This window comes from Antechinus flavipes, chromosome 3 (assembly GCF_016432865.1).
Source record: "Antechinus flavipes isolate AdamAnt ecotype Samford, QLD, Australia chromosome 3, AdamAnt_v2, whole genome shotgun sequence".
Lineage (NCBI taxonomy): Eukaryota > Metazoa > Chordata > Mammalia > Dasyuromorphia > Dasyuridae > Antechinus > Antechinus flavipes.
Genome location: NC_067400.1, coordinates 532021966 through 532045365, shown reverse-complemented (window position 1 = coordinate 532045365; position 23400 = coordinate 532021966). Strand labels below are relative to the sequence as shown.

At 34.6% G+C, this 23400-nt stretch overlaps 1 protein-coding gene and 1 pseudogene across 14 annotated transcripts in view; one reads left to right on the top strand and one right to left on the bottom strand.

The window, feature by feature from the left end:
- Window positions 1–23400, top strand: part of DLG2 (discs large MAGUK scaffold protein 2) — a 2591935-nt gene that overhangs the window by 1582036 nt on the left and 986499 nt on the right. The window contains exon 1 of one of the 14 annotated variants that reach the window (XM_051987244.1): window positions 17913–18196. The exons of 12 other annotated variants lie outside the window; for them this stretch is intronic. In XM_051987244.1, the coding sequence (XP_051843204.1) occupies window positions 18092–18196 (105 nt within the window). In that variant the 5' untranslated portion in view covers window positions 17913–18091. Of the gene's footprint in view, window positions 1–17912; window positions 18197–23400 lie in introns of those variants that run through there. One more of the 14 variants, XM_051987246.1, reaches the window with a different exon arrangement.
- On the bottom strand, window positions 6589–7190 carry LOC127553445 (60S ribosomal protein L6-like; annotated as a pseudogene).

Genomic DNA, 23400 nt, shown 5'->3' with positions numbered 1-23400 from the left:
TTACAATGCTTGTTATGTTTCATTATTTGATGGTTCTCTGTATGGAACCATGTTTTAAGTAGCTCCAGTGAGAAAAACTAAGACCTATGGGAGAAATGAGAGACAGATTTTGATTTAATATAAAGAGAATCCCAGCAATAATGTCATTCAAATTTACAGGGGACTATTTCATAAATTCTTTCAAGAGATCTTCTAGTAAAGTCAGAAAGACCACTTATTAGAAATATCATAAAGAAAGATAAGTATAACGAATGGATGAATGAAAAAATGACAAGATTAAGTATTTACTTAGTATTAAACACTATGTTAACCTATAAGAATACAAAGAGAGAAACAATAAAGGGATGTTTCTATCAATCATGGAATTGGAATAAATGACAAGCAACATTAGCATTCTTTCCAATGGTTTAAGTTCCTATTAGCATTTGGATGTCAAGGGGTTAAGTTATTATACAAAGCTACATAACATCTCAGTGAGAATTATAAATAAAGCGTGGTCTTCTTGCACCAAGTCTAGAACTCTTATCATTATTCCAAAATTAAACCTCTAGTAAATTTAGGACATATTTGGGAAGTGAAATAGTTTCTCAATAATATTAAGAAGATTACAATGAATTTTAAACTTATCCAATGACATAAATTATTTAATTCAGATACTAACTTTGTTTTAAAAGCAAATTTGCCTTCTATCTGAAATGTTAATTAGAGATTTAAACACATTTGAAGTACATGTGTTCTAATGGAAACAAATTGGAATGAGGCAAGAGGTTTGTATTCTCTTATTTGAGAATTAGACATGTGATAGTCAAATGACTATCTTCATATTATAATAATAATAATGATTACCATTTATATAGAACCTACATACAATGTGTCAGGCACTATGCTAAGCACTTTCCAATTATTATCTCATTTGATCTTCACATCAACTCTAGGATGCTGGTGCTATTAGTATATCCATTTTACAGGTAAGGAAGCTCAGGCAGGCAGGGTTTAAGAGATTTGCCCCAGGTACAGCAAGTAAATATCTGAGATTAGATCCCAAGTCTTTTTTCCTCTAGACCTAATTCTGTATTTGCTGTGCCATCTAGCTATAAAATGGAAATAAAATTACCCTTTCTCTTCCATATTGTGCTGTAATGCTTTACAACCATCTTCTCCTTAAATAGAATTTATATGAACTATGAATATAGAGTTTTAAAATTTGCAAAGCACTTTGAATACATCATTTCAAATTACACAACAAATAGATGAAGCAGGGGTCATATGGACTGTGCCAACAGACCAAATCTGTTATTATTTTTGTGGCTGTTTAGCCATTTTTCAAATGATGCCATTTGGGGTTTTCTTGACAAAGATACTGGAGTGGTTTGCCATTCCTAGGGTTTATGATTTTTCCAGGGTCACACAGTTTCTAAGTGTCTGAGGTCAGATTTGAACTTATAAACAAGAGTCTTCCTGACTCCAGTTCTGATGTTGTAGCTACAACAACAAAAAATGCTAGTAAAATAATAGACTTCTTAATTCAAGATTCCCCTTCAGAGAAAGAAATTAAGTATAAAACCAATGATGGGACTGTCATGATAAAGAATAGGCCTAGTTAAGTAAGGAAACATTCATTGTTAGAGAATTAGGCAATGTGTTGTAGAGACCAGTGAGCCTGATTTTTATTGCTGGCAAATTCCTAGGATATTATATTAAAGGGAAAATTATTCAGTACCTACAAAAGGGAGTCATGGTCACAAAGAGCCAGCCTGGTTTTTATTAATAACAGGTCAGTCTAGACTAACTTAATGTCCTTATTGATAAGGATGTTTGAGAATGCTGAAAATATAACTTAATTGGATCTAATTCTTTAAAACTTATGTTTTGTTTTGACAACAGATGCTATCCAATAAACACTGGATGCATCCCATTTGAAAGTACATTATCTGAAAAATAATTTATTAATAGTTAACCAAAGGTAGTGGATAGTGCAGCAATAGTATTCACCGGGGTAACTTGACTAACAGGATTCCCTATTCAGGGCTTCTTTTATTTAATTGTCATTTTGTTGATCTTTTGACTCACGTACTTTTATTCTGCACAATTCTATACATATCTTCTGATGTTTTTAGTAATTCTTCAATATATCCTTCATTATAGTATGTTAATATTCTATAACAGTCATATATAAATATGTCATAATTTATTCAGTCATTCCACAGCTGTTGGGGACATATGTTGCTTGTGAATTTTCAACATAAGTTATGTTTCTCTGAAAATGTTATTCTCAATGATCTTTTCTTGCTGACAATAATCTTCTTGTGCTGTAGCTACAGTACTGTGCTTTGTTGTAGAGTTTATCAAAATTCTTGACAAAGTCTTATGTGTTATTTTTATGGAAAATGTGGAGAGATGTGGACTTGTCAGTAGTACAGTAAGGCAGATCTGGAATTGGTTGAATGGTCAGATCGAAACAGTAGTTATTACTGTTCTATATCAACTTGGAAAGATTTTTTCTAGTAGAATGCTCTGGGGATGAGTTTTGATGCCTATCAAATTTTTTGTCAATGATTCTGACAAAGTTAGAGAGAACACTCTGCACAGTTTCACAGATGACAGGAAACTAGTAGAAACGAATATGAATGATGGCCAGGATTTGAAGAAAAAATCTGAATAGGCTACTGTGCTGAACCAAAAATAATAAGATGAAATTTAATAGATATAAGTCTATAATTTGACTTCAGAAATTCCAATTGTTTAAGTACAAGATAAAGAGCAGTTAAACTTAAAAAAGTATCATGGTTTGATTGAATCATTTTATCAAATGTGATTTAACCATAATACGAAAGCTCAGAGAGTTATGTGAACTTACTCCATAGTAATATTGGCAAAGTGTTCAGGACTAGGAAGATGAACCTACAATGTATTTGGTCCTAGTCAGAACATAATAAAAGAACATTAATAAGCTAGAGAACATCTAGAGGACAGAAACCACAATGGTGAAGGGCTTTTAGTTCATGCTATGTAAAGATAAGTTGGAGGAACTCTCATGAAAATAAGGTTTGATAGTCAATTACAGTTATTTTCAAGTATTTGGAAGACTGTCACAAGGAATAAGAATAAAATATGTCTGTCTTTAAAAATAATGAATCAATATTTATTGTGTCTACTTTATTGTCAGACACTGTGTTAAGTGCTGGAGAGAAAAAAACAAGTCTAAAGAGCTTCTGTCTCTATGGAGCTTGTAATATCATGGGGGAAACAGAATGCAAAAAAATGTATGTGCATATATATATATATATATATATATATATATCTGTATACAGGATAAGTGGAAATAATCTAAAAATCAAGAAATCATGAGAATTAAGAATGGTTAACGAATGCTTCCCATAAAAAGTAGGATTTTAGTTGAGCCTTAAAGGAATCCAGAGAGGTCAGTAGTTGGATCAGAGAGAATGATCAGATCTGAGAAATGAAGTGTATTGTTTGCAGATTGGCCAAGAGGCCAGTGTTGCTGGATCAAAAAATATGTATAGGGGAGTAGAATGTAAGAAATCTGGAAAGGCAGGAGTGGGTAGGTTATGAAGAGCTTTGAATTTTGTATTTTCTCCTAGAGTTAATAGAAAGCCACTGGAGTTTATTGAGTAAGGGGTGTTGTGATTAGACCTGTGCTTTAAGAAAGGTCTATCTGCCTCAAGTCTTTCGTCTTCCAATTCTTTCTTCATTCACCCATTTTTGTATAGAAGAATTGCATGTGTTTAACATATAATGGAACCTTATAAACCTTTAACATATATTGGAATCTTATGAACCATTGAAATTGTCCCATAATCATTCTGCAGCTAAGTAGTATAGTAGACAGAGCATCATACCTAGAGTCAGTAATACCTAAGTTCAAATCCAGCCTCTGATACTTCCTTACCATGTGTTCCTGGGAAAATAATCTAATTTTTTTCTGCCTTAGTTTCCCTTAATAATAACACCTGCTTCCCCAAATTACTATAAACATGAAATGAGATAATATTTTAAAAGCAATTTGCAAACCTCCATGCACTATATTAATGCCAGCCATTATTATTATCATCATCCTAAGATAGGTAATTGACAGTGTCTTTATTTAGATTTAGATTTAGATTAAGCAGTTTACTTGATTTTTTTTTAATTTGTGGTCATAACAGCCATGTAAAGTAGATACAACAGGAATCATTATCTTTATTTTACAAATAAAGAAATAGGCTCAGAACATGAAATCCTACCTTCCTAAAGTCATATAGCTGATAATATCAAAGGTGGTATTTGAATTTGGAATTGCTCATTCCAGATTCAGTATTCTATCTACTATATCCTCTTCTCAACCCAAGCTTCAGTTTTCATCAGTACAATTCATGTAATCTCTCCTCCATTAAAAAGATCTATATTATCATTGTTAGTAATACAGATATGTATACACACACATATATATAAATATTTCTGCCCAACTTCTCTAAAGATAACAAGGGTTGTATAATATAACAGAAACATTAGACTTAAATCTAAGTTTAGAGATCCCAGATTTCTAAGAATTCTTTGATCCTATCTGGAAGATACCTAGGTGGCTCAGGGTATAGTACATTGTAAAGGTTAGTAAGACCTGAATTTAAATCCGGCTTCAGACACTCATAGCTGTATGACCCTGGATAAATCATTTAACCTGTTCGCCTTAGTCCACTGGAGAAGGAAACAGCAAATCATTTCAGTAGCTTTTGACAAGAAAGCCTCATGGGTAGTATTGGGTGCTGTGGTGCATGAGATAATAAAAAATGAAGCATGACTGAATGATTGAACAACCACAATCATTTACAGAACTCAATCTTACCTGACCAGCCAATGTGCAGTTGAAGCAAGTACTGAATGCCCTCTGAATTTACTTCTCTCTCCCATTGTGTTATAGCTCTCTATACAGGAACCAAATGATGTCCTACCTGATCTACCCACTAATAGCTGCCACACACAACTTCTCTAGTTCTTACTTTCCACCTCCATACATGGTATCAACTTTTTTCAGATAAACTCACAAATGTTTCTCATATTTGAGAATGATTCGCAGATGACAGAGTTCTAAGATATTTATTTTCTTCCTCTTAAAGCTGAGGAAAATTCCTAACTTGAAATTACATTTAGCTTTAATTAACAACTACTATGTTCCAGTCACTGTGCTAACTCTAGAATAGAAAGAAAAGCCAAAAAGATAGTAATTGAATTTTACTTGTTCAGTCATTTTCAGTAGTGTCCAATATTTTCATTAGTTTTTTGTTGGCAGAAATGCTGTAGTGGTTGACCATTTCCTTCTCCAGCTCACTTTGCAGATGAAGAGACTGAGGCAGAGTTAAATGACTTGCCCAGGGTCACACAGCTAGTAAGTGTCTGAGGCTGGATTTGAATTTAGGAAGATGAGTCTTCCTGACTCCAGCCAAATCTGATATTCTGTTCAATATGCCACTTAGCTGAATCACTGCACTTATTTCCTAATCATGGCAACTTTTAGAACTGAAGCCATAAACCATGCAAATAAGTTGTTAATGGTTTTCAGAGATGCTCTCAGTTCGAGGCTTATTCTATTTGTTGCATTTTTCTCCTGATCTCAGGAGCCAATATAACATGTTGTAAAGCATAATAAATTGGGAGTCATGAGACCTGTGTTCTCATCTATCACTTAATTGTATCATTTACCTCTCTTGGGACCCCACTTTTATCATCAATAAAAATATTGTATGATTGATGAAACTTTGCTATTTCCAGTCAATCTGGACCAAAACATGTCTTTTTGCCCTTGGCCATTTGTGAACTTGTCACATATGAGCCATCTTTTCCCTTTCCACTTTTGCTCTGGAAAATAAATCTATAGTATCAGCTCCTGGTAAAGGAATGCCAATGGGTTGTGCATTGCCCTATGTGCCAATTCTAGGAAATCTCTGAGCAAATCACCCTTTTTTAGGTCACTCCCCTTTATGTATTGTGTCCCATAGAATGATATAATCTGCTTCAGGTCAGCAATTCCCACTTTTTTATTCATGTCCCTATTACTTAACAAAGTTCCTAGTATATAATAAGAGCTTGATACATGCCTTTCATTTGTTCATTCATTCATTCATTCATAGAATTAGTTTGGGAACTAGAAGAGAATTTCAAAGTCACCTAATCCAAATCCTTTGTTATATAAAATGAGAAAAATGAAGGCTAGAAAGATGAATTAATTCGTCCAATGTCATACAGATAGTTGGCTACAGAGGAGCTATGATTAGCTAAATTGGAAGTCTTGTCTATCTCTAATATTCTTTGTTTCTAGTTCTATCATTAGATGACTCATGGAACATATTCTATTTCTTTGATGTTTCCCCTTAAGTGTTATGCAGATGAATTCTATTAAACATAAAACTTTCACCTAGCTCCTTTTTTGCCTCAACTATTTTGCAAAATTTAGTTATCAGTTTTGTGAAAATTTGATACTTTCCCATTGCATAATTCTTTTTTTTTTACAAAAAATATTTTAATAAGAATTCCTTGCAAGGCATTTTATAATACCAATTTGTGGTGATAACTCTATTGGAAAGAGAATGCAAATCACAGGAAGCCTGAGAGCTGAGGAATTTTCTTGATTTGAGGCAAGAACTGAAAGTTCACTGTTTTCCAATTAGCCTTATGCTGCTCTATAATCTCGTATTTTTCTTGTATCAAAAATATCTTCTTCATGTTTAGGTTTTTCTAGCCTGTTCTTCTTGAAGTAAGCATCAGTAAGATAATTTGTCATTTTTATACCCAAAAATTTAAGTTTGGTACAAGTGGCAATGACAAATTTCTGAAGGGTCCTTTATAGAGAAACAAGTTGATGTTCAAAGATCCATTTATCAGTAGCAAACCACTAGCCAGATGTTTCAGGAAAACCATTTCCTTGTCTTGTGAATCAGTGAACATAATCAGAACTGTTCCCAGAGTGATGCTGGCTCAAAGTCTCCTTACCTGCTGACTGAAGGGCTCTTTGCCACAACTTAACAGCTTTCTAGGCAAATCCCCATTAAAGTGATACCTAGGCATTTTGCAAATCTTTACCACTTGAGTTCCTCCATTCGTATCATAGCAAACAGGTTTTGAGATGGTGGCAGTAGCTTTTTTTTATTTATCCTCTCAATCTGGGGTTTTGGCACAGCATATTTCTGCTTATACATGTATCATTGGGATTATACTGTGGACCATGAATATCTATTGATCCTTTGTGCCAGACTTGCACTTTGTGGCAGATTTCACTTGCAATGCTTTTGAGATTTCTAAGCACATTTCCACATCTTCCTTTTCATTATTCTCTTCTTTCTTGATCATTTTTTCCCTTTTGGTTCTTTTGATGTTCTTTGCCATCTTGAAAAAAGGTAAAGAAGGTATTATGTGATTCTTTATCATTTTAAAAAATAATATCTGATTCTTACATCATCAAACCTTGTAACTCCTGTTTTTGCCATTTAACAATAAGAATTCAGAATAATTTTTTTTTGGCTGAGGCATTTGAGGTTAAGTGATTTGCCTAGGTCACACAGCAAGAAAATGTTACGTGTCTGAGGTCAGATTTCAACTTAGGTCCTCCTGACTTCAGGGCTGATGCTTTATCCACTATACCACCTAGCTGCCCCGTTCAGGATAATTTATAGGATAATTCTTATTCAAATTTGTCCACATCTGTAATTTCTGATTGTATGTCTTTTTGGAATTTATAAATTTTATTGCTATATCATTGAGTCAATCAATCAGGTGTTTGGGTTGCTTATTAGCTACTAATAATAACAATTCACATTTATATAGTACTTTAAGTTTTTTCAAATACTTTTATCACAATCGTTTTTGAAATGATAATGAAAATATTATGATCCACTTTTACATAGAAGAACTTTGAGATTTGCTCGATATTGTACCTGTATTAAATTCCTGAAACAAGAATTGAATCCTCATCCCCTGACCCACATTCAGTGTTGTACCATACCAATATATTACTTACTGGAGGAGTTAGAGAAGCCACAAATTGCTGATGTTACTTTGTGCTTTTAGGTATTTTTCTAAATTGTACCTATCTTTGACTATGGTACAAAATAGTTCATATGGTTTGAGAAAACAAACTGATTTAGTAAGGTTGAGTTGAGTTGAGGTTTACAAGTGAGATTTTGCAGACAATGAAGCTCATTCTTGGGGATTTTAAATGTCTTATCCAACAGCACATAATTAGCAAAATGTCAGCTAGAACCAGAACCACGATTCTGGTTTCCATGTTGTTGTTTCTCTGTTATCCAGAATTGCAAAAATCTCTTCCCCTAAATCAAGAGGATGAAATGGACATTAAATCTTCAGGGTTTCACACCCAGAGAAACAGGCTATGTAAATGTATTGTTATGGTTGGTTGTATTTCTTTGTTTTCCAACAGGAACACTGTATTGAGGTCAAGGTAAAGTGTAACCAACTGTGACTGATCAAACCAATATGACCTCAGAAGGCTCTACCACAAGTCAGGCACAAATAATCCAGATGAGCATTTGGAGTGGAGTAATGAATGCTCAAACAGATAAGAAACTATCTTTCTTAGATGGTACATGCTTTACAATGGTAAAGCAAAGTTTAGGGCTTTGTTATTGACTTCTTAATTACTTTTATGAGGACATGTGCATTTTCAACCATTTATAATGTATTAAATTATACACACAGTAATAGCTTTTAAGAGAGATGGCAGGTTAATTGTTAATGCTAATATTTAATTTTGAGAATTGCATCTTGCCCAATTTGTGTAATCGTGTTGCTAAAATTCATCCTTGCCCTTCCTTCTGTGTCTCAACCAAATTTTCCACCTTTTGCCTCATTCTTTTATACTTTATATTTATCTGAACTTGCTGGTTACTTTTAATTAATTTCTATTCACCATCTGTTAGTTCCTACTTTCATGAAAGCACTGTGCTCTAGATGGTACAATCAGCAGTCCTGATTTGGAAGATTTCTTGACTCTTCTGCTCTCTCTAGTCTATCCTTCATTCAGCTACTAAATTAATCTTCCTAAAGCACCAGTTTGATCCTATCAGCTACTTTTAAAGCACCTTTAATAGCTCCTCATTGCTTTTTTACTATAACATGTGAACTACTTTGCCTGACATTTATGACTCAACAATCTAGCTCAACCTGTTTATTCAGATTTTCTTTGCATTTTTTCCTCTAATACATTCCATATAAAAATGAATAGGATTCAACTTCTCATTGAATCTTATTCTATATCACTATCTCTCACTTCTCAGAATTCCTATAGACAGTCCTTTAAGCCTAGAACACATTATCTCTTGAATTTTCATCATTTGAAACTTTCCTTTCTTCAAATCCAAATTGACCAACTTCTTTTTTATAGTTTTTTCCCCCACTCTTCCTTCTTTCCCTCACTGTTTATTTTTCTGTACATATCATCTCTCTTTCCTTGATATTTCTTTCCTTCCTTCCTTCCTCTCTTTATGTCTCTTTTTCTCAGTGTGTGTGTGTGTGTGTCTGCCTTATGACACTTATTTTTGTACCTGTCATGTACCTATCCCTAGTACTGAGCATGACTTTATGTGATAAACATTTTATAAATATGTGCAACATTGAATTGAGTTTGGCCACTGTGTTTGTAGAAGATGATAAAAAAAAATCCTGAGTTATTATTCTTTGACCTGTTATTACATGTACCAATATGTTGGGAAAACTCTATGCAAAATTTCAACTAGACAGTTCCTTGTAGCTAGTTTTCTCATTCTCTTCCATTTTTAATAAAACAGTAGGAGGGAAAAATCATAAATTAATGGATTTTTAGGTGTGAAAGCATACCTTTAGCAATTTTCAGTCTGATAAGGGCAAGAGGGACAACATTCATTCATTCATTTTCATTTACTCATGCAGTAAGCATTTATTAAGTACCTAAAATGTGAAATACACTGTTCATTGATCCTCGGATGTTTGAAGTTTGTTCATGTGGAAGGGCTAGGCTTATTCTATGTGTATCACAATATAGAATTAATGGGGGCAATTACATGGGGAGACATTTCAATTGAATAAAAGAAGTACTTTCCCATAAAGAACTGCCTTATCAATGGAATAGACTTTCTCATGCATAAAGCATTGAGTTCCTTTTCACTAGAAGTAATTGAGACTGAATGGCCATTTTGTTGGCATTTTATAAAGTAGATTCCCGCACCAAAAAGTCTCTGTTTCTTTCTCTCTCTCTCTGCTTTTGCCTCTCTGTCTCTCTGTCCCTCTGTCTCTCTCTTATTCTTTCCCTCTCTCACTAATAAACCAATAAGCATTAAATAAGAACTTAGTATGTGTCAGTCAGCCACTGTGTAAGTACTGAAAATGCAAAGAAAAGACAGTCTCACCTTTAAGAGCTCATATTCAAATGGAAGAATCAACATATATAGAAAAGGTACATATATGATATATATATGTATATATACATATAAAGATATACATATATAGATGGAAAGCAATATTTAAAGGGAAGATTGTTGTTATTATGGACACAGGAAAGGTCACCTTCAGGTGACCCTTAAGCTAAGTCTTAAAGGAGCAAGAATTCTAAGAGGGGGAGAAGAAGTAGCATTTCAGGCTTTGGAGTAGCCATTGAACATGTACAAATATAAGAGATGGCTTTGATTCTACTTTCACATTTATTTTATAGTCCTGCTATAGAAACTGACTTGTTTTTGTTGTTAAAAACATTTTTAAAATGAACATCTTTTATAATATTTAAACAACAAAAAGAAATGCCACAATTAACTTTTTAAATTAGATGTGATGATTAAAAGCTCTTTATTATAATTTTTCTTTAATTATTAAAAGCATAGTGATAATTACTCTTCACTTGGCACCCAATGAAATATTTTTAATAGAAATTGTTACTGACTAAAGGAGCATCAGAAAAGCACTGGCTGTCATCAAGAATGCTGCTAGTTTTGACTTTTCTGTGTTGGGGAAATGTTGGCAGATTAAAGGTTCATTTCTATGGACCATTATAATTCAGCTGATAACTTGTCTCCAGGTCATAGTTCATCTTAAAACTTGACTACAAAATTTCAACTTCATGAAAAAGTTTTGGATTCCAATAGTAATTCACCTCTTCTGTAAAATGGAGGCAGAGGGGTCAATAATTACTTGAGTCTTACCTACCTGAGGACAACATTGTATAGGAGAATTATAATCTGACAAAAGAGTTCTGTTCTTAGTTCCATTCCTTATACTGTCTGGCCTTGCATAAGAAGTTTATCTTCATCAGATGTCAGTTTTCTTGTATATAAAATGAGGGAATTTTGCAAAATGACTTTTGAGATTGCTTCCAGCTCTAAATTTCTGACCCCAAAAGGTTAATGTAAGCCCAATTCTCTGAATGTATTCCTTTTACATTTCTACTTTTTGAAAACGTTTTACTTCCTTCAAAGGTCTTCAAAGGATTCCAGCTCTTTCACAAAACTGTAGGATTGATGAACTGATTAATATTTTGTGATTCTATTACTCCCTATTTGAGATGCTACTGGTATTCCTTATAGCACCAAGTCTTAACTGAGGGCAGCAGAGTGGCTGGATACTTATGTGATTTTAATTCTTAAGATATTTGGGAATGCTACTCCAACCACAAAATATCTGTGCCATTAATGCATAAATTCCCACCATTATAGCTCTATCCATTAGTTATACTTTACTCTTTTTTTAAACTCTCCTTTAATACTATGAGCATTAGACTTTGAACTTGCAACATCTTTATGTCAATCACTTTATCTGCCAATTTCTTACTGACCAAAAAAAAATGGACAAGAAGTAAGGAATGGCAGTGAAAAGGGCATATTAGAGGGAGGGGCTGACTGAAAACAATCTTCTATCACCCAAATTGCCCAAGATCACATTTCTAGTAAATGGTAGAGCCAGAATCTGAATCTAGACATTTGCTTACTAATGAGCAGTTTGAAGGAAGGAATGAAGAGTTTGGGAGGGGAGAAAACCTCAAAAATTTAAACATAAGTTTAAGGGAATAAAAAACCTAGAGTTGAGAAAGTGTGATACTTAGACAAATAAAGAAAGAAATTGATTAATACACCTGACAAGAGTAAAAGACTACAGATGAAAAGAATATTTTTAAAAGGTTGCTTATTTGTTTTGTTTTTTTCTGCTTCATGCCTCATGGAAAATTCAAGACATACATTCTATGCAGGAAAAGCATTATGACTGGCAGTTTGGATCTCACACAGAGGATACCAGGAAGGATCATATGCAAAAAGCACATGGAGAGGAGAAGGACAGTAACAGTGACAGAAAGTATCCTAGAGATGAGAGGATGCTAGGGGAACATGATGGTGGAGAATAAATAGAAGGTGGTTGGATTTATTGAGAAAGATGATTCTCCAAGGCCAATAGCCTTTGGACATATATTGAAACAATATCAAGTCAAATCAGAAACTACAGAATGTCTGTGCAAATTAACACAGAGTAAGCTTTAAAATATCAATATACTTCAGCTCCCTCAGTTAAGGAGAAAGAGGAAAAAGGGAAATCTGAGGGGGAAGAAAACTGAAAAATCTAAGTAAAGCCAGGCTGACATTACATTGATTGCTAAAACAAGCAAGATTGTGTACATTGACAAAATATGTAGAGGAGAGTAATTTTTTTATATTTATAAATATAAATGGATAGAAAAGGGATAAGGCTGGACATATGATTTTATTAATATAGAGAAAAGCTGATTTCAAAATGGGCTGCTACAAACATTTTTGCACATGTCAATCATTTTCCCTCTTTTATGATCCCAGTAGAGACACTGCAGGATCAAAGAGTATGCACCAAGATAACATTTGTAAAGCATCTTGCAAGCATTGTACTGTTATATAAATTCAAGTCATTTTCCAATTAATAAAGGTTGAAGAATGCGAATATGAAGTTTTCAAAAGAAAACTAAGGAGGAAGGGAGGGAGAGTATTTGGGACTCAAAATATTCAAAATTTTAAAAAAACATGTAATTGAAGAATAAAATAAATGGGTTTTTTGGAAATATATATATGTACACACACACACACACACACACACACACACACACACACACACACTTTTCTCTTTTAAAAACGTCAGCCCTGTGGCTCTTTTCAACAGTGAAGTAAATCAAGCCAATTCCAATGGTCTGTGGGGACTGAGTGTGGGTCCCAATATAGTATTTTCACTTTTTTGTTGTTGTTTGCTTGCATTTTGTTTTCTTTCTTATTTTTTCTCTTTTTGATCTGATTTTGCCTGCTCAGTGTGACATAGTATGTCTGTACAGAAGTATATATGTAGAAGAATTGTACATGTTTAACATATATTGGAGTACTTACCATCTAGCAAAGGTGTGGGGAGAAAGGAGGGAGAAGAAAATAATTTGGAATGCAAGGTTTTGCAAGGGTAAATGTTGAAAACTATATATATATATAATTAAAAGATTTAAAAAACAAAGAAAAAAAAATCAGCCAAATGGGCTTAACATTTTCAAAAGTGCCTCCTGGGAAAATGTCCAAATTAATACAGATCAGAAGAGATAATGATTTGTCCTTTTTAAAGTCTATTGATTGTTCATATTTTAACAATTAGGTGGATGGAAGAAACTGGAAATATTTGCATGGAAACAAGATGTGGAAGGACACCTGATCTCTATAAAGGACCCTACACACAGAGATCCAAAAAGATATTAAACCTATTTTTTATACTTCTTCAGGGCTTCCAGGTTTAAGATGTGATAAAACACAAACTTTCATGTCAAAGGACTTGGTTTCAAATCCCAATTCCACCATAATTCTGTTTATCTATTCTTGAAAAAAAAAGTCTTCTCTGTTCCCATACTAATTTCTCATAGCTATATTATTCCTATATGTCTTATCTACTTTTCCTCCTTCTTTTCTTCCCTACCCATCAAGCTCATATTTCATTAGAATATTTTTCCCAAAACATACACTTTATCATCTCACTTCCTTGTTTCCAAAGAGAGAGAGAGAAGGAGAAAGAGAGAGAGAGAGAGAGAGTAGAGAGAGGAAGAGAGAGAGAGAGAGACAGAAAGAGAGACAGACAGACAGACAGACAGACAGACAGACACTATGGCAATCTGGTAAAGTCCATGTTTTTAAGAACATAAAACAATAACAAAGGAAATTTGTATTGAAATTGATTGATTAAATCATTTTTAATAACAAGTTATGGGTCCCAGATGAAGAACATTGGTAGGGTGAAAATGAAGTTCCTCATAAATGTCTTGACTACTTTCTCTTATCTAGTCTTTCTGTCTTTCTCATACTCACCTACACTTCAATTCTGTTGGAACTGTCTCCACACTGGTAAATGAACATCATTTTGAATATGAACTCATGAGCCTTTGACCTTCTTTCTAGCCACCAAGGTTTCTCTATTCCCTTTTATCCTATGCCTTTTTTCAACATTCCTCTTAATTTCTGATGCATGAGCTTGCAAGTTTAAGAGCAAAGAGTCTTGGATTCAGAATTATAGGACTTCTTTTTAAATCCCAACTCTGCTATTTTCCTACCTACACCACACCTGTCACCTCTCTTCTCTGGGCCTCAGTTTTCTCATCTCTTTATTGAGGGACTATCTCAGTGTTTCCTCTCTGGTTTTCCAGCATTAGACTTTCTTGCAATTTGGGCCAATATCTTGTTTTCTGGAATCTTCTATGCCTGGCACCTTCCATGCTCTAAATTTCCATACCTTAGGCAAAATTTTAGTTATTGACTCCCTGACTGTGATATTAGAAGTGGGACTCTAATCTTACATGTTACCTTGCACATCCATATAAAGGCACTGGGAATAAATTGTATGGCATAATCAAGAGGCACAGTGGATAGAATGCTGGATCTGGACTCAGATAAACTCATTTTTATGAGTTCAAATTCAACTTAAGAGGGCAATTAGCTGTGTGATCCTATGTAAGTTACTTAGCCTTTTTAATTTCCTCATCTGTAAAATGAACTGGAGAAAGAAATGGCAAACCACTTCAGTATATTTGTCAAGAAAACCCCAAATAGATTATGATGTGTCAGACATGACTGAAAAATGACTAAATGATATAATAAATATAAATTGTATCCCTGAGCTGTCCTAAAATGCAAAACCAGGCATATCCAACCCAAACTAGAAATGGTCATGAAAGTCTGGCTCATTCTGCATGCTGTGTGAGGAGATTATGTCTCAAAGGGTCATTGATTCCCTTTTTCTTGATATAGCCCAAAAATCATGCCTTTCACATCCTACTTTCCCATTGCTGCTATCAGACTCATGGATGAATTATTTTCCTCTCTAAAAATTTGGTAATTTACTTGACCGTCCACAGACAATATTCCAGGGGTATTCTTACCTCTTTGTTCCTTTCCTCTTACTCTTAGATCTCTTAATTTAAGTCAAAAGCTTTCCATTTTGTTAGATATATTATCTTTTACATATTATTTTCTCCTCTAGAGAACTCCTTAAACTCCTTGAAAGAAGAAGTCATGTTTTTGCTTTTATTTGTATGCCTAATGTGCAGCACAATGCCTAGCACATAAGACTTTATTAGTAAGTGCTTATTAACTGACCAAAGCAATGTACCTGATAAAGATTTTTTTACTTTGAGCATCATTGTCCAAATTTGCCTCTTCTGTATAAACTTCTAAGTCTCTCAAAGCAAGTGCAAAAGAGTCTAACAAGAAAATTGGATTAAATGATTGCTAAAAATTTTTATCTTTAAATTTTACCATTTGCCTGAAAGGCAGGTTTCAACCCAATAGAATAATCTGTATAGCAATTAGAACTTTTCAACAATGCAGCAGATTACTTCCTTAGGCATTAAGTTCTTTTTCCCTGAAGGTCTTTGGGTAATGCTGGGATAACCGTTTGTCAGAAAGGATTCATGTATTAGGGGGAAGGTTTTAATGGATACCTTCTGAGATCCTTTGTAGCTCTCAGATCTGACACTTTTATAGCTCTGAGTTCATTGTTTTAGATATTAAAATATGTAAGGACTATTTTTCAGCCATGGATGCTTTTTGCTATTCACAATCTTTTTGTATAGCTCCTGGGAAAATGTACACTGTAGAACACGGGAAGCCAAATTGACCCGAGCCTATAACATAAGACATTGACGGTATTTTACAGTCACTGAAGCTTCTAACTAGTCTTCAGGGAGAGTCACAAATAAATTGTGCTGGAGCAGATAGCCTAGTAATAATAAGGGCAGTAGCAATTAAAGTATCCATCAGAGAGAGAGCCTGAAAGAAGGTGCAGAAAACATTACTTCCAGATCTTACAACAAAATGTCAAGAGACTTGACATGTGACTAACCACATTCTGTATATGTAGCTGACGCATCAGATTGTTACATTATTAACAACAATAAACTATGTAAATATAAATTGTTGTTATCATTTGTGTTTTTGTATATTTTATCTATGTGTGTATAATAAACATGTATATATACATGCATATACAGTGTGACATGACTGGCCTCCAAAACAATTAATTTAATCCTAGAATACATTCAGAAAAGTAAAATCCAGAGTGAAATGGATGATCTCCCAGTATATCATTCACCTGTCAGAATACGCCTGGAATATTGTGCCATATTTTCATTTCCCCTTTTTTAGGAGCAATGCTGACAAACAGGAACTTGCCCAAAAGAAGAAATCAAGGATTGTGATAGGGCTAAATCATAGCATAGAAGAGAGAATTGATGAAAATAGAGTAAGAACGGACATGATCATTTTCTTCAAAAACTTATAGACTAGTAATAGAATAATTAGATTTCTCCTTATACCTATAAACATTCTTAGAACCACTGAATATAAGTTATAGAATGGAGAATTCAGGTTCAGCATAATGAAGAATTTTCAACCAGTTAAAGCTATACAAAAGTACACAAAGTACAAGATAGTGAGTTTCTTGTCACTGAATGCACCATTCCATGAATAAAATATTGTAAAAGGTATTCCTGAACCAAGTAAAGAACTAGATAACCTAGTTGATAGTGAAAAGTGAATTGAATTTGGAATCATAATGCTATAGTGTTTAAACATGATCTAGTTTACTCTCCCCCATCATTTTACAGAAAAGTAAAGAAAAAGGAAAATGATTTGTTCGAAGTTACATGGGCAGCAGTAAGTATGAAATTCCAATCCAGCTTCTCTGATTCTTTATCTGGCACTCACAGAAATTCTACTACTTACTATATATGTGACCTTGAACAAATCCTTTAATTCGTGGAGCCTTAGTTTCATTATCTGTGAAATGAGATTACTACTGTCACTTTCATACTTTGTTGGAGGGAAAGTACATTATGGATAGGAAGCATTAAATAGATTATTATTTCTGGACAATTAGATAGCCCAGAGGAATCAGGAAGGCTCAATCTAAATGAGTTAGAAACTCACTAACTATATGACCCTGAGTGAATCACTTAATTCTGTTTGCCTCAATTTCCTCATCTGTAAAATGAGCTAGAGACAGAAATGGCAAACTGCTTATATATCTTTGCAAGAAAACTTCAAATGAGGTTTCCCAGAATCAGACACAACTGAAAAAATGAACATATATCTAGTTTCTCTGTGTAAAATCCTTGAACACACTGTAATACATGACTTTCTACTATATAAATATGTGTGGGTGCCTTTATTTCATCATGAAATTCTGCTCACTGTCCCCAAGTTCCTCAATGTCTTCTCTTATGACTTGCTATCCAAATCTTTGGCTAGAAAAATTTCTCACATCTCTCCTCCTACTACCCCTCTCCCCCACACACTTATGGTATGTGCAGTATTGACAGACCAGCATGCAGACGGCTAGAACATAGATGGCCTTGCTTTTCACAAGTGTGGGAATGAAAAAGCCTTCCCAATGACAACATCTGTCTCATGCCCAGTTATCCCCTGAAAGAAATGCTCTGATTAACTTTTTCAGTCCTAAGATAGCAGTTTGTGTAGCAGATCTAATTAAGAAGTTTATGTAACAGATCTGCAGTCCCTTTTTTTTTCCCCTCCCCTTTCCACTGGGTTGTTTGAGCTCAGTTAGAGTGGTATCAGCCTTCACCATGGACCGGCCAAATGCTTCCCATGCTGTGGACTATCAGTATTTGTGGGATACTATTGCTTCCTTAAAAAAATGTGAGCAAGCTATGCAGCATGCATTTATACCGGTAAGAAAAATATGACTTTTTTAAAACTCCTGCTATTTTTTTTTCTTTTCCTTTACTTTGAAATCTGTCTCTTTTTTCTGCTTTTTAAATCTATGGAAGTGTCATTGTCTCATAATATAAAAAAAAAATTGGAGGTTGGTATTTGTTTGGGGAAAGGGTTCTAGTTTTAATTCAGAGAGGATTTTCATTCTAGAATTTTTCAGTGCATTTGTCAAGGATGAAGAGTTAATAGCAAGATCAGGAAAAGCCGGAGCTGAGTGATTTAGATAATAGACCTTTTGCATTCAGTGGCCCCTTGGAAGGTGAGGTGTTTCTGATATTGATCTAAATCAAGTATCTGTGATTAATATAGCACCTGCCAGACCTATGGAATCAACTTTCATAAACAACCTCTCAGTGTGAACCCAAAAGTTGAATAAACTCAGTTATATCCTCTCCAAATCATGCTTGACAAAAAGTTGGGAACCTAGAGGAATATTCACAAGTTGTCAGTAAGTGTTCTGTTCTTTACTAATCTAAGATGAAGCACCGAAGTTGCTGCTCCATTCAATCTGTCTCTGACTTTCTGCAATATCTCCCCAGTTTGTTTCTCTTTGGGGGTATAAGACCATACCTTGATGTCTATAATCTTGTATAGAGAAACATGGTCTTATGTTTGTTTATAGTTCATTTAAAGGAGAAGATCATTATTTCTTTTATCAGGCTAATTTTTTTCCCTATGTGTTATTTTCTTTCCTCTAGAGTAGTCAGGGTGATTGCATTTTGATAAGGAAGATAAGATAATTGGAGAAGAGCTTATTAATTGCTTTAATCAGCTTACTCTGTAGCTCATATTAAAGACACTATAATTGAGATAGTTTAATAGGAAGGGGAAACTTTCTTTTTTAAAAATCCCTGTGAAAAGCTATTTTATCACTAAAACAGTCATTATTTTAGACACCGAAACCCAGGAGAATCATTTTTGTCAGAAGTTGAAAGAAATCGGCTTTGAAACTCTCATTGTTCTGATGCTTGCTGTTGGAAGCCATGGCGCTTTCCTCTGTGATTTGGGAACCACCTCAATGTATCAAAGACCACTGTGTGGGTTGAAGTTCCTCTAATTGATTCCCTAGTTTTCTAGCTGGATCTCTGTAAATCAACTTTGACAGCTGCAAGCTGAAAAGCTGTATGATGTTTGCACCGTCACTTGAAAAAAAAAAAAAAAACTTAACTGTGAGACAGACGCTCTCACAATCATATTCAGTAGTAATTGTGCCATTAGAAACTGGAGAGTGTGCTTACTCCCAATCTTTTCCTATCACATGTACTCTTCACTTATTTCTTCAGTTTTTGCTGTTAGCTTCATACCAGATCCTTTGCTACCAAACACTTAGAAGTAGAAGTGGGGAGAGTTGTGAAGCCCCCCTCCCCACATTTATAAAACTCTTTGCATGACCCCTACAGAATTGCATCCCCAACTTGGGAGAGGTGACTGGCATTATCTTAGTTAAAATGGCACTCCTTCTCAGAGAGGAGCGCCTTGGCACCTTACCCCAACAGAAGGCATTCTGAGATGCTTCCTCTTCCCACTCCTATAACTGTACACTATGTGTCAGTCTCCTACATCTTTTTATTCCAGATCTTCTAATTACAATATTATGGCAGTACTGAGGAAGCAGCAGAGATTATATAGAATAGGCTGGGAATCTGAAAACCAGAATTCTGGTTTTCACTCTGCCTTTAACAATCTATTTGTCTTGAGAAAGGCATGTAGGATTGTAGGTCATGTAGTTGACAAAGACCTTAGAGTTCATTAGGTGCCCCTGAATTCATTTTATAAATAATAAAACTAAAATCTAAATTTACCTCTTTAAGTTTCAGTTTCCCCACAGTCCTAACAGAATTGGACTATGTCAAGGGTTCTTAACTCAGGATCAAACTCCAAGTGATTATTTGGTAGATTTTAAGAGGTCAGTGAATTTGGATGAGGGGGAAAATAATTACAACTAATATATAAGTGGAATTTAGCATTTTCTATAGTTATTTAAAATATGTTTATAGGAAAGGCTTCTATATAACATATAACTAAAATTTAGCATTCCTTTTAATGATTTGAAAACATGATTCTGAGAAAGGGTCCATAGACTTCATACTGCCAACAGGGTACCAATAATATACAAAAAGGGCTTAGGGACTCTTGGACTAGACAACAACTATGAGGTTTGTTAAGATGTATATTCAATATGATTTGCTGTCCTCTTGTATGGATTGTATATTGTATAATTTATTTTTTAATCACCCAGTTTTTAGATTAATTTTTTAACTGATCTCTAATTCATCTTTCAGATTTTATATTTTTGATTGCTCATTCTCTGTACTGTTTGTTCTCTGAAAAGCTCCATTTTTGAGGTTTCCTTGCCATATATTTGAGGTACATTCTGACCTACTTGTGTCTTTGACTTCTCATAGTACATTAATGATTCTCATAGAACATATTCTGCCATGTCATGTTGGGCTACATCAAGGGAAAAGAGAGGACAGATAGGAACAAAGTTAAAGTTCTCTTCCAATTCATTTTTTCCCTTTTATAAAAGTGACAAATTATCTTGGTCGCATATGCCCATGCAATTTTCCTGCTACATTATGATTACCAAACCAAAGAAGCAGCTTGACATTAGATGACCTTCTTAGGGCTCCTGGGAAGGTACAAGAGTGCATGTATTGTTCTGTTCTACCAATAAACACACAGTATGCAAATAATCATAGATGCTTTTACAGAGGCTCTGTTTTCCTGCAGACTGATCATCCTGAGGTCATGTTGAATCTCACATCATGAGCCTCCCACCTCAGCCAGACATATATCTTAGTAATAGGAAGCCATAAGCTATTGCCACTCTCTGCCACCTGGATGGTACCTTTGTAAAAATATTCTCAGTGATGAATAAATAGGGAAAAAGTTAAGTGGGCCAAAGTGACCTTTAAAAGGGCATTGACACAGAATCAATTCCAATCTTACCTAAAACTGAACCATGGGAGTCAACAATCTCTATTGCTTTTGTGAGCTGTTGACCTTGCCAGAGAGAAATGGCTTATCTTGTAGTTTGCTGAGTTTCCCTTCCCTAGAGGTCTTCAAGAAACAACTGAATGTTGCAGAAGTAATTTGTATTCAGGAATGGTTTTATAGAGATGACCCTTTGAACCCTGATCATTCTTTACCTCTAACAATCTAAGAAGATCCATGTGTCAAAGATGGCTAATAAAGGAATTAACAGGCATATATTAATCAATTAATTTTGTTCCCAGAAGGAGCAGCAAGGTGTGGAAGTGCATAGAGGGCTGGGTCTGGAGTCAGGAAGACTCATCCTCATGAGTTCAAATTAACCTTCAGATAATTTAACAACTGTGTAATTCTGGGCAAGTCATTTAACCCTGTTTGCCTTAGTTTTCTCATTGGTAAAATGATCTGGAGAAGGAAATGACAAACTACTCCAGTATTTTTGCCAAGAAAACCTCAAAATGCATCACTAAGAGTTGAACACAATTGAAAAAAAAAATTACTGAACAACAAATATCCTTCAAATTGCACCGATCACATACAGATGAAGCATTGGAAAGAAACTTAAAAATCATTTTTGCCAATCCTCTAATTTTCTAGATGAAGAACTAAAGATTCACACTTATCAGTAGAAAGTGCTGAAGATCATATTGGTAGAAAGTGGATATTGAAGCTGGGCCCTTGACTTCATTTGCAACTATGAAGTAAGAAGAGTGATCAAAGAGAAGTCCTAGAAAATGAGTGAAGGAGTACCCACTACAGTGGGTAGTTAATGCTTGGACAGTGGATAAGAGTAGAATCTTTATGCAGGAACCTTTGGTGAACAAAAGGCCAAGGTGGTGACTATGAGGATGATCTTTCCTTGCCTTCCTCATCATATGTGGATTCATGCAGACTGCATCTCAAGCCTGAAATGTACTCATTTTTATCTCTCCCTATTGACATTCCTATCTTTTTTCAAAGCCTCCCCTGAATTCCCCACTCTCAGTACTCCCATCTCACTTATCTTATGGATCACACCTTTATGGTTTCTTTGTTTTTGTTGGGTTTTTGTTTGTTTTTCCTGAGGCATTTGGGATTAAGTGACTTGCCCAGGATCACACAGTCAGGAAGTATTAAGTGTCTGAGACCAAATTTGAACTCAAGTCCTCCTGACTTCAGGGCTAGTGCTCTATCCACTGCGCTACCTAGTTGCCCCTGTTTTTTTATAGTCTATCTTGTGTCATATGTATTTGTCTAAATCTTATATGAGGGAAGAGATTATGACAATTTTTATTTTCTATCCTCATATCTAGCATAATGTCTTGCATGTAGAATTTATTAAATTCTTTTTAAAATGAATCTATTTCAAAGAACATTTATTAAGTGGCTGTTGTGTGCATATCATTGTGATGAGGGAAAAACCAAGTATTCACAGGAAAAGGAATCTTTTGTAGCTGGTAGCTTGATCCTCAATTTGGGTGATCTGAGTAGTTTTAGTGAGCAGTGTAGAAATGATAAAGAACAATAAAGAAAGGACAAATAAAAAAAAAGAAAAAGAAAAATGGAAACAGAAAAGATCATAGAAAATTAAATCTAGATCTGGAAAGTACCCTAGAAGCCATCTGGGGCAACCTCCTTACAGATGAGGAGCTAAGGCACAGAGGTTAAGTGACTTCAGGGAAGTCATATAGATAATAATAATTCACATAGGTGACATTAGAATGACAGTGCCATTTAATACAATGATGTGGTTTAATAAATGAGGAAACTGAGTCTGAGGAAATTTAAATGATTTTCTTAAGACCAAATGGATAGCCATCAGAGGATGAGTTTAGAATCATCTCCCTCTAGAGACTTTTTCTAGGATGTCATTTCTCCAGCGAATCTGGGTCCTTCAAATGCTACCATGGATACTGAAAAAGAGAAGAGTGTTTTATGATCATTGAATTCCTGCTTGAGTGTGGCTATCCCTGGAAAGTATAGTCAGGACGTCGCAGGAACTTAACAGCCAAGTCTATATCAAGGGAATAGTTAAGAGTTTTGCCATGGGGAAGTTGGTTTAGAAGATGTTGAATTGCATCCAATGCCCTCAGTCCTTCAGCAGCTTTAGAGACAGAGCTTAGTACCTGGTTTGTCAAGAATATGGAAAAAAAACAAAAAACAAAAAAAAAAAAACAGAAAGCTGCCA